This window comes from Carcharodon carcharias, chromosome 1, assembly GCF_017639515.1.
Source record: "Carcharodon carcharias isolate sCarCar2 chromosome 1, sCarCar2.pri, whole genome shotgun sequence".
In the NCBI taxonomy this organism is placed as follows: Eukaryota; Metazoa; Chordata; class Chondrichthyes; order Lamniformes; family Lamnidae; genus Carcharodon; species Carcharodon carcharias.
In genome coordinates, this window is record NC_054467.1 from 196563164 (window position 1) to 196575881 (window position 12718).

At 46.2% G+C, this 12718-nt stretch overlaps 1 protein-coding gene across 9 annotated transcripts in view; it reads left to right on the top strand.

Annotated features, from left to right (window-relative positions):
* LOC121285080 (probable E3 ubiquitin-protein ligase HERC1) overlaps positions 1-12718 on the top strand; it is a 436191-nt gene that overhangs the window by 44532 nt on the left and 378941 nt on the right. For all 9 annotated transcript variants that reach the window (XM_041201223.1, XM_041201218.1, XM_041201210.1 and 6 more), the window contains exons 4-5: positions 8865-9044; positions 11611-11922. In XM_041201223.1, coding sequence (XP_041057157.1) covers positions 8865-9044; positions 11611-11922 — 492 coding nt within the window. The remainder of the gene's footprint in view (positions 1-8864; positions 9045-11610; positions 11923-12718) is intronic.

Genomic DNA, 12718 nt, shown 5'->3' on the forward strand with positions numbered 1-12718 from the left:
TGTATTTCTTTTATTTTACTATAGCCCATAGAATCATATAATGGTTAGAGCATGGAAAGAGACCTTTTGGTCTGCTTTGTTCATGCCAGCACTCCAAGAGCAATATCGCTAATCCCACTCATTAACCCTTTTCTCTGTAGCCCTGCAAATATTTTTTCTTCAGGTGCGCATCCAATTCCTTTTTGAAAGCCAACTTTGAATCTGCCTCCACCACACTCTCAGGCAGTGCATTCCAGATCCTAACCACTCACTGCATGGATAAGTTTTTCCTCATGTCGCCACTGGTTCTTATGCAATTTGCTTAATATTATAGAATCACAGAATTGTAAAATTATGACAGTTTAGAAGGAGGCCATTCGGCCCATAGTGTCTGCACCAGCTCTCCGAAGGAGCAATTCCCTTAGTGCCTTCTCCCCATAACCCTGCACGTTTTTCCCTTTCAGGTAACAGCTTAATTCGCCTCTACTTCTTTTGGCAATTGCCCCAAATTGCTGTCCTCTAGTTTCCAGTCCTTCTGCCAATGGGAACAGCCTCTCCTCATCCACTCTATGCAGATCCCTCATCATGATTTTGAGCACATTGAATGCATATGCAGCAGAACGAGCCAGGGATTATTGAAGTTTGCATGGTTTAGGACCATGCAGGAAGTGTGCTCAGCTTAAACATTTTAGCAACAGTCGAAAGCGACTCAACTCCACACCACCCTCCCGCCACTTCAAACGTCATCCGTCTTACTTGCAATTTAATTCAGAGCTGGGTCTGAGCCACATGGATCAGAAGGAAGGGGAAAGTCCAAGAAGAACGTGCCATCCGGAGAGCCTACTAGAGAGTGTGACTGCGAAGAGCTCAAAGCTGGGATGCTCCCCCGTCCCCTCTGTTCAAATAATTGGTGTTCTCTGGTTCTTTATCCGTCCGCTGATGAGAGCAATTTCTCTCTATTTCAGCCACAATAAATAATTGGAGATGGGACTCCTGGAAAACCAGATAATTTTACCAACAATTGTTGTTGAAACACGTGGGTCTCCTGTCACATTGCCCACAAAATGTAATAGGAAGTAGTGCCTTTTGAGGAATAGTTTATAGTGTTGCAATGGAAAGTGAAAAGATTGACAAATTCACAGCTCCATTGTCCTGTAATTTTTTTTTTGTCTTCAGTGCCTATTTAATTCATTAATTTCTACAGGGCATGCTCCTTCTGTAGCTGTATTTGCATTTACTGATGGCACATTACTTGAATTCATTAATTACTGGTTAGCCTGTTTTTCTCTACCCATCTTATCACCCACCATTGCTTTTGACTTCCATTAATTTTAAAACCAGTAGTTAAATTTAGATTAAATTAAATGCAATGTCCTTATTAAAGTTTGGACCAGTATCCCTCATGGTTCAAGCTAACAGCACAGTGGACCCGCTTGCTTTGGGTATCCTGCTATGGGCCAGATGCACTCTAATTGGCCTGTTGAGCTGGAGTTGCGGGGGTCACAGGAAGACGGGATTTGGATTGACTGGAATTTCCCGGAGTCACCTGGGTGGATGGCCCCAAGGTGTTCAGCTCCTAGCCCTCCTCCCTAGGATGCCTGATGGCCCCTGGCTGACTCCTTTAGGAGAAAGGGAAGCTGGAGTGAGATCGAGCTGCCCCACACTCCTCTTGTGTTGACAGTGTTGGAGGTCGACTATGGCATCAGCGCTAGACTTCAGCACGCGCAGCTGTGCAGCACCGATGTTTGGGACCAAGGCCACCATGACAGCCACCATCCTGCTAGTGCTGACCTGAATGCATCGGCATGCTGATGCAATCACCTCAGATTGAAGGCAGACAGACTCCTACACCGGAATCGTCCGGTTCCGTTGGCGTCATGGCGATTGTGAGCTGTGAAGGTCAGAAGTCAGTTTTACGCCGTCTTGAAACTAGTTTGCATTTGTCCGCTCCACCCATCAATGTTGGGCCGCATTTCCCGCTGCTGCACGTCGGGAACCTAATTCGAATACTTTAGCATCTCATTATAAGCCCTGCTTGCCGGAATCATTCTTCCACGTCAAATTTATTGCCCACGTTGGCGTGACTTCAGAACGGTGATCTTCACAATTGCCTTTAAAAGGTGTGCACCTGGCGGCCTGAACTACAAGGGGAACTCAAAGGTGAGTGCACACAACCTTGCGCAGCACATGCAAGCATTGCCCGTAGAACATCAAGGAAGAAGCGCTATGCATTGTTGGAGGTGTTGGGGAGGGGTGCACAATGAAGTCACTTTTTCCTGGCTGGCTTTCATTGCGGCACCAGGTCAAGAGCTGCAGTGAGGGTGATGGGGGTGGGCAAGACAGCTCAGATTGAAGGAAGTGCACAAGTGCATGCTGGGGGATGAGTGCGGAGTGAGGGAAGCGGCCATGCACTTGAAAAGGCTTGTCAAAAGTGAGCATTCTTCCACAGCTGAAACTCTTCAGCTCCATTAACATGCTTGGAGTTGGGCCTCTGAAGCTTTTCTGCTCACTCAAGCAATGCAAAAGCATGAAAGTGCCACCAAATGCTCCAGAACTTATCACCCCTTGGGCGTTTTAGGGGGCACCAGAACAATTGGCCTACTGGACAAGTTGTAGGATCCTGCAGCAAAAGGAGGCCATGGTGCAGTCTCTGGTTGGAGGCATTCAGAGCCCCTTGCAATGTCCTTATTAAAGTTTGGACCAGTATCCCTCATGGTTCAAGCTGACAGCACAGTGGCCCCGCTTGCTTTGGGTGTCCTGCTATGGGCCAGATGCACTCTAATTGGCCTGTTGAGCTGGAGTTGCGGGGGTCACAGGAAAACGGGATTTGGATTGGCTGGAAATTCCCAGAGTCACCTGGGTGGATGGCCCCGAGGTGTTCAGCTGCTAGCCCTCCTCCTTAGGGTGCCCGATGGCCCCTGGCTGACTCCTTTAGGAGAAAGGGAAGCTGGAGTGAGACCGAGCTGCCCCACACTCCTCTTGTGTTGACAGTGTTGGAGGTCGACTATGGCATCAGCGCTAGACTTCAGCACGCGCAGCTGTGCAGCACCGATGTTTGGGACCAAGGCCATCATGACAGCCACCATCCTGCCAGTGTTGATCTCAATGCAACGGCATGCTGATGCAATCACCTTAGATTGAAGGCAGACGTGCTCCTTATGTTTAGTGACCCGGCTGACCTGCGGAGGATGTGCGAGTGCCAGGAGGTCTACCCTGCTGCTTCTTCTGCCAGGATTAACTGAGATAAATGTTCTGGACTACTGGTCGGCCCGTGGCAGATGGATCCCCTACCCAAGGAGCTCAGGCCTTTCACCTGAAGCAGGACCAGCCTCCTCTACCTGTGGGTCCATCTCTGCCCTGCTGAGGAATCCTGGCCGGCTAACTGGCAGGAACTGGAGACAAAAGTCACCGCTCGCCTGCGGCGCTGGACAGGACTGCTCTGAGTGCTGTCTTACCGGGGTCGAGTCCTGGTCATAAACCAGCTGATTGCCGCCATGTTGTGGTATCGGCTGGTCACTTTGACCCCTCCCCCAAACTTTGTCACAAAAATCCAGAAATTGTTTGTCGACTTCTTCTGGGACAAAAGATTGCACTGGGTCGCTGCTGAGGTTCTGAGTCTCCCACTTAGGGAGGGCGGTCAGGCGCTAGTGTGCCTACGCACACAGGTGGCGACTTTCCGCCTTCAGACCCTGCAGCGATACCTTTACGTTGAGCCTCCTCCGAGATGGTGTGCCCTGACGACGTATTTCTTCCATCAGGTGCACAGCCTGAATTATGACGTGCAGCTCCTGTTTATAGAGCAGAGGGGCCTCGGTGGCTCCTTGCAGGCGTTGCCCGTCTTTTACCAGGACCTGGTCAAAGTCTGGAACATGGTCGCCTCGCGACGCAGCTCTCCCCCCGTCAGGAGTAGCGGCTATCGTCAGAGAGCCGCTGCTTAGGAATCTGCCCTTCCGTCCTTTCAATGGTTGGCGGAGAGGAGGGCTGTGGCTGCAGGGGTGACCAGGATCGGGGACGTGCTGGGTGGCGGAGGACTGGGCTGGATGCTCCCGCAGGAGTTGGTGCGTCGAGCGTCTGCAAGTGTCCAGATCGCAGCCGATGCCATCCAAGACCTAAGGACGGCCGTGCTCGGACCCGAAGCAATTTTAGGTCTCGAGGTGCGCGGTGGTCTTCCTGCCGAACGTTCCCCTGTTCGGACGGAATTCCACATTGGCCCCAAGCCCTGACCCCTCCCTCGGATGCTGGTGCCCCGCAATATGAGCCGCCTCGGGGACATGCCCTCCGTGCCATTTGGCATGGCGCAGAGGAGCTTTTTGTACGGACTACTGCTGCACACTTTCCATTTTCTCGCCCTTGTCCGCCGCCCGGACACACCCTGGCGTGCCTTGTTGCTGTCCGGCGGCGGAGGCCCCCAATGGGAGGCCCTCTACAGAGGCCCTCTTTCAAGCGGGGACCTGGGTTGGAGGGTGTTGCATGCAGTAGTCCCTTATAATCGTAGAATGCACAGGTTCATGGACTCCCAGGACACCTGCCCTTTTTGTGGTCTTGTGGAGTCCGTGGACCACGCTTATATAGGATGTGGTAGGCTGCACTCCCTTTTTAGTTATTTAAAAAACCTTTTATTAATGTTTTGTTTGCACTTCAGCCCCACACTCCTGATCTATGGACACCCGGTGCGGAAGGGGGTCGGGAAGGAGGAGGACCTCCTCGTGAACCTGCTCCTGGGCCTGGCCAAGTTGGCCATTAACAGGTCCAGGCAGCGGGCGATCGACGGGGGAGCCCTGCCCGATTGTTTGTCCCTCTTCCGCGGCTATGTTTGCGGCCAGGTGTCCTTGGAGAGGGAGCACGCGGTGTCTGCCGGCACACTCGAGGCCTTCCGTGCTTGGTGGGCACCGCGGGGACTGGGGTGTTTTATTGAACCCCTTAATCACATTTTGATTTAAAGTTTGTAAGTTTCCTTTAAACTTTGTCTTTGGTTTTATAGCTGACCTGAATTAGGGGCTGTGCTTGATTTATCCTAATTTTGTTAATTTAGTTTAATTGTTTTAACTCTAACTTTCTTAACCCTGCTGCTACGTCTTGGTGCTCCCCAGACATCCACAGAGAAGGTGGAGGTAGCCTGCTGACTATTATGCCCTGTCTGTGATGACCTTAGCAGGTGTCCTCTGAAGGGCCCCGGCCTGCTTGCGGGGCCCTGCTGTGTGGCAGTGACACCCCCCACCCCCCCCCCCCCCCCCCCCCCCCAGCTTGTGGAGCTAGAGCTGCTGAGATCACAGGAAGAGGGGATTTGGATAGGCCAGACAATCCGGAGTCACCTGGATTGATGGCCCTGGGGGTCCTCCTGATCCTCCTCCCTATGCGTGCCCAAGGGCCCTGGCTGACCCCTTGAGGAGAAGGTGTAGCTGGAGTGAGATCAAGCTGCCCCGCACCCCTCTTACATACACACTGTTGGAGGCCAACAATGGCGACAGTGATGGAGTTCAGCCCACATAGCAGTGCAGGAGCGACATTCTGGGCCAAGGCTCTATTGTGGCCGCCATCCTACCGGTGTTGACCTCGGTGCATTGGTATGCCAGCGCTATCATCTCAACCTGAAGGTGGATGGACTCTTCCATCGTGCCTTGCAACATGAGGAGTGCAGCAGACATCTCTTCCTGATGTTCCTGAGCTTGCCGTTGCAGCTGCAGCAACTGAGGTATGACTGAGTTCAGAAGCTCATCATCTGACCTGGACTCAGTAAATATTGGGCCTCCAGCAGTCCTCCGAGTGCCGGACACTTGTGAAGTCCCTGTCGCCGCCTGCTGTGGATCAGAAAGCACGATGCGTTCACCAGATTGTGACCCCAAGGCTATTCTAAAGCTAGATCCCACCGAGATCTGTGTCCCTGTGCAGATGGAGGGCTTGGGTGAGCGCTATGAATGGGTCCTCAGGGAGCATTTCAGCGGATTCCTCTTCTGAACATCCCTTGAGTCTTGTTTGGAGGCCCTGGGTTGCGCACTCTACTCTGTTGGTAGTTTCCCTGTTGTGCCTGTGAAAGCAAGGAGAGATAATTAGTGTATGGCAGTTGCCTGTGAAACAGGACACATCATGGTTGTCTGATGGATGTTGCACTGCTGGATTCTCACTTGGTAGAGCACCTCCGACTTCACCGTCAGCACAGGAATGGTCCAGATTCTCGTTGGCCAGCTGAATGGCTGTTTTTGAAGTTCATGAGGACCTTGATTTCAGGCATTCCTCCACCAGTCTGCGACCTCGCCCTCTTGTGTGCCAGCTTGTCCTGCATGAATAGAGATGGAGAGAGTGTAAGCAGAATGCCTGCCAGGCCAGATGATAAGCATGCCTGGCATTTGTGCGTGATAAGTAGACCGGATGAGGACAATGAAGGTGAGTGTGAGACAGTGAATGATGATGTCCCTTGAATTGGCAGTGAGTGAGCGCCCTGTGGATGTGTGATGGGTTTGTGAGTGTGTGAGTTGAGAGTGATGAGAAGAGTGACTTATCCTGCAGAACAGAGATCATTCATCCTCTTGCGGAGGGTGGCTGCCCTCTTTTGCAGGGTGTTGGCGCTGACCATCACCTCCCAAAAAATTCATTCATGGGATGTGGGCATAGTTGGCTAGGCCGGCATTTATTATCCATTCCTAATTGCCCTTCCTCAGAGGGCATTTAAGAGTCAACCACATTGTTGTGGGTCTGGAGTCACATGTAGGCCAGACCAAGTAGAATTCCTTCCCCAAAGAGCATTAGTGAATCAGATGGGTTTTCAAAACAATCGACAATGGTTTCATGGTTATTGTTAGACTTTTAATTCCAGATTTTTATTGAATTCAAATTTCACCATCTGCCATGGTGGGATTTGAACCTGGGTCCCCAGAGCAATACCCTGGGTATCCAGATTACTAGTCCAGCGACAGCACCTCTACGTCATCCCCTCCTCTAGTGATGTTGCTGCCCATCCTGCAGCCAGAGTGGAGGTAGAGGACATCATGTCAGGCCTTCACTGTGTCCAAAAGGCATTCGAGGGATGCATCATTGAATCTGGGGGCTGCAATATTCTTGCCTCTCAGGGCCATGTCTTCCATGCAGCAGATGTGGGCTGGAAGCATTGAGAGATGTGCATGTGGCTGCACTTCAAATATGGCACCTGACGTGAAGAAGCGGTGAGGTGATGGTGTGGTGGGTGAATGAGAGCCCTCCCACCATGGAATCGGTGTGTTTCCCAGGAATATATAATTAACGTGGCAGGTTTGGGACAATAAGGCGTGAGAAGCCGTCATTGTGGCCGGCAGGTAAAATGATATTTTACCCGCCCACCACAGCACTTAGTGCAAATCTGGGACCATTCCACCCCTCAGCTTTGGTGGAGAGGGCACATTTTCAAAATTTTCAGATGACACAAAACTTGGAATTATCCTGAACTGTGAGGAGGATAGGGATAAGCTGCAAGAGGACATTGATAGCCTGGTGAAGTGGGCAAGGAAGTGTGAAGCAATTCATTTTGATTGGAAGAATGAGGAGAGTCAATATATAATAAAGGGTACAATTTTAAAGGAGGAGCAGGAACCAGAGTAACCTGTAGGGATGTATGTGCATAAATCATTGAAGGTGGTTGAGAAAGCTATTAAAACATATGGCATCCTGGGCTTTATAAATAGAGGCATGTTGTATAAAAGCAAGAATGTTATGATGAACCTATATAAAACCCTGGGTTGTCCAATTCAGGGAACCACACTTCTGAATGGATGTGAAAAGAGGGTGCAGAAAAGTTTCAGGAGAATCGTTCCAGGGTTAAGATGTCTCATCTAATAGATAGATTGGAGAACCTGGGGCTGTTCCCCTTGGAGAAGAGAAGATCAAGAGGAGATTTGATTGAGGCTTTCAAAATCATGAGGGATCTGGACAGAGTAAATAGGGAGAAACTGTTCCCATTGGCAGAAGAGTGAACAACCAGGGGACACTGATTAAAGGTGATTGGCCAATGGTCGCATGAAGAAAAGCTTTTTCTTACACATTGTGTAGTTAGGATCTGGAATGCACTGCCTGAGAGGGTTTGATGGTGGCAGGTTCAATTGAGGCCTTCGACAGAGAATTGGATAATTATCTGAAGCAAAAAGATTTTCAGGGCCACGAGGAAATGGGAGCGAGACTGGGCGAGTTGCTCTACCAGAGAGCAAACTTGGACACATCGATGTGTGTGGCCCCCTTCTCTGCTGTAACCATTCTATGATTCTATGAGTGCTAAGGATTGTATTTGGACAGTGATATTTGCCAAGTTCAGGGCTGTGGACCTCTGCAAATACAGTTCTATAGCTGACCACCTATACCCAGTGACACACGTTAGAGGTGCAGATCTAGATGTCTGTTAAGGGCAGGCTCAGACTCAGGAGATGTGCTTCATGGTTAAATGACCTGATGAAACTTGCTGTCTGGAAATATGGTCACTTGGAAAAGATGCGAGAGGGTTGTTTGTGGTAGTAGAAACATGGGGGAAAATGTAAAGGGGGAATGGACAAAACCTGACTCTATCATACAGGACAAAAACAGAATTACCTGGAAAAACTCAGCAGGTCTGGCAGCATCAGCGGAGAAGAAAAGAGTTGACGTTTCGAGTCCTCATGACCCTTCGACAGGTCAAAGGGTCATGAGGACTCGAAACGTCAACTCTTTTCTTCTCCGCCGATGCTGCCAGACCTGCTGAGTTTTTCCAGGTAATTCTGTTTTTGTTTTGGATTTCCAGCATCCGCAGTTTTTTTGTTTTTATCTCTATCATACAGGATTCTTTCTAGTGAGGAACAAAATGTTACAACAATGCAGATACAGTGTTAAATATATTGTATCCTTGATTAGGTACTCCTTTATTCTAATCTGTCTGTTTTTTCTGTCTACAGATTTGCAGGTTAGCCTTAGACTGCCTATGCAGCACCAGCTCTCAGAACTCGCAAAGCCGAGACAGTGAAACAAGTACAGTGTATGTTTGGGGTAGTAACAGTAGTCATCAGTTGGCAGAAGGTACACTGGAGAAAATTTTACAACCCAAATTAGCACATGGATTTGCTAATGCCCAGACGGTAAGTGAGGGGAGTATTATTAGTTAATTTGTTGATAAATAGTTATATCATTGCTTGGGAGCTAAAATAAAGAGAATCTGTAGAAGTTTTTTTTGTTAGCTATGATTTATAAAGCGGTTACGTATTCAACCAATGGATTTTAATTATTTGAGCTTTCTATTGTTGACATAAGTAGTGATGTACAAATGCAGTGAGTTTGATCACTGCAGGAACGGGTGATTTGCAAGATGGTTTTCAAGTCCCTTTTTAAAATCCACTGTATATTTTAACTGTTTATACAGACTGTATCTACTTTACTGTTCTGGCTCTATATCTTAGCATTCAATTTGCTTTTTAATTGCATCAACACATTTCCTGCACATTGGAAACCTATACCAATATCCCTTTTGAATTATAAATAAGAACAGGAATTCTGAAAGAAACTCAGCAGGTCGGCAGCATCTGTGGAGAGAGAAACAGAGTTAATGTTTCAAGCCCATATGACCTATCTCCCTTTTTAATTATTCCTGTTTTCATTCAATTTTCTTTATTGCATTTCAATTTTTTAAATTAAAATTGTTTTTGGTATTTATTTTGATTTACATGTTCACAGATTTATAGCTAATCCTGATATTCAAAAAAGATTATTGCTGTAATTACATAGAATTTAGAATGTTTGCTTTTCTACCACATTCAGTTTCGTTTTTTCTTGGGAGTAGGTAATATTTCTATTTTTTCTACCAAAGTGTATCCAATTACATACATGCCTTGTTTTCTTATATTTAATGTTGCATTCTTCCTTATTATTTGCTGCACCCCATTATTTTGTACCATCTGCAAATTTTAATAGTTACTTGTTTCTATGTCCAAATCATTAATATGAATTAAGAATAACAGTAGTTCCAGCACTGACCCTTAGGAACACCACTTTCTACCATTCCCTAATCTGAATAACTACTCTTTAATCCTATACTCTACTTTCTAATTTTTTTAGTCAATTTGCTATCCGTTTAGCTATTTGTCCCCTTACCCCATATGCGCCCAAATTTGTTATAAACCTACTCTGTGGTGTCTTATCAAATGGTATTAATATTAGCATCATAATGCAGAAGATAAAAATGTTAAGAAAACTGATCAGTCCAAGGGAGAGAGGAACTTCTCTGGACCTACTGACAATCATTTCTCCACTACTTGACTCTTGGACCACATGTTGCTATCTCTGTAGAGACTGTTAACTTGTAAAAAGAAGCTCGAACTTCCAGTTATTAGCTGAAAGGATGACCGTAAGACCATAAGAACCTCCTCTGGACCCTCTCCAGGGCCAGCACATCCTTCCTGAGATACAGGGCCCAAAATTGCTCACCATATTCTAAATGTGGTCTGACCAGAGCCTTATAAAGCCTCAGTATGACGCAACAATATTTTGTGTTTTAAGACTTTTACTGTAACAAAAGACTAAAATCACTAGTGCCTAAACACTGTTTTTGTAGGCAACTTTTATTTAAACCGTAAAATAGAACATTCCTCTTTTTCTTTTTACACAAGTGAAAAGACACTTCACAGATATACTTTAAACTGCCCTTTAAGTAGGCATTCAATTCTCCCAGAACAATCCAGGGTGATTCTTAGCTTCCAAGGGTTTACTTCTGCTCTTTTCCCTTCTCAACTTGGGAACTTTTAATCTCAAAATTGTCTTTCATAGTGAAGTTTTATCCCGGTGATTCATCTCTAGTACAGACTAGACAAATAATTCAGCCTTGTTTTTAATTCTTCATGAATTTGGTCTTTTCAATCTGAGAACTACACTGCTAATCCCAACACTCCTGCGTGGTGAACCACAGTGTCTTGCTGCCTATAGCTGCTCTACCTTTGTTAGATCCTGGCATATAACCTTTTTTGAGTTTTCAGGGATATTTTGAACTTGTCCCCTCTCAAAGCCCCACCTCCATGGCAACATGAATCACATGGACGTTGTATCCCAAGTAGAAATGCTAATTAGCTATCCTTGCAACCCCAACTTTCTTTTATCTTAGAACTAAATGTACAGTTTTAACAACTGTTTACAACACTTTTCTGGGACTTTAGAGATTCAGAGTCTTGCGGCTTTTAGCACACCAGCTGCTGCGTAGTCTCCAAGTTTAAACACCCTGCACCATCTTCCCAGTAAAACACTCTATGCCTTCTTTAACTTGTAACAATCAAACCACCCAGGCTTGCTGACAGACAGACCTCAGAACAGGTCACATCTTTCATTTTACCTTAAATTAAAGACACAGTCCCAAAACGTGACAGTCTTATAAACCTCTTATTTGTAACACTAGAAGGTGGCTTTGTTGAATGTTGACTTAATTGAAGCACTGAGGAAAAAAATGAACCAATTTCTGTTTTAATGGAGAAAACAGGGATACAAAAGAGAAAATAGTTTATAATTTCTGAAAATTTTATATGATGCTGTTAGTATTTTCTCATACTTCTGGAGTCAAAATTTAATAAATTTCTAGAAACTTTTTTTTAAAGTTGTGAATCTGCTGTTTATATACATAGTACTCTGAAATTTAGAAAACTCTCTTCGATAATTTTTTTTCAGATTGAGGCTGGACAGTACTGCACATTTGCAATTTCAGAAGATGGCTCTGTAAAGGCTTGTGGAAAAGGTAGCTATGGTAGACTTGGACTAGGTGACTCTAACAATCAGTCAGCACCAAAAAAGCTCACTTTTGAACCTCATCGCAGCGTCCGTAAAATTTCATCCTCAAAAGGTTCAGATGGACACACGTTAGCAGTAACTACAGAAGGAGAGATATTCAGCTGGGGAGATGGCGACTATGGGAAGCTCGGACATGGAAATAGCGCAACACAGAAATATCCCAAACTGATCCAAGGACCATTATTAGGAAAGGTACTGGCTAAAAATGAAAGTAAAATTAGAGAAAATGTTTTTATTGTTACACATTTCTGCATTTGGCATAGACTTCATATAAAAAAACTGTGAGGTGTTACATTTTGGAAGGTCAAACCAAGGTAGGACATACACAGTAAATGGTAGGGCACTGAGGAGTGCAGAGGAACAAAGGGATCTGGGAGTTCAGATACATAGTTCCCTGAAAGTGGCGTCACAGGTAGACAAGGTTGTAAAGAAAACTTTTGGCATATTGGCCTTCATAAATCAAAGTATTGAGTATAGGAGTTGGGATGTTATGGTGAGGTTCTATAAGACATTGGTGAGGCCAACTTTGGAGTATTGTGTGCAGTTCTGGTCGCCTAACTACAGGAAGGATATCAGTATGATTGAGAGAGTGCAGAGAAGATTTACTAGGATGTTGCGGGTCTTCAGGAGTTGAGTTACAGGGAAAGATTAAACAGTTTAGGATTTTATTCCTTGGAGCGTGGAAGAATGAGGGGAGATATGATAGAAGTTTACAAAATTATGAGGGGTATAGACAGACTAAATGCGAGTAGGCTCTTTCCACTTAGATTAGGAGATATAAACACGAGAGGACATGGCTTTAGGGTGAAAGGGGAAAGGTTTAGGGGGAACATTAGGGGGAACTTCTTCACTCAGAGAGTGGTGAGAGTGTGGTACGAGCTATCATCTGACGTGGTAAATGCGGGCTCACTCTTAACTTTTAAGAATAAATTAGATAGATACATGGATGGGAGTGGTCTGGAGGGTTATGGACTAGGTGCAGGTCAAT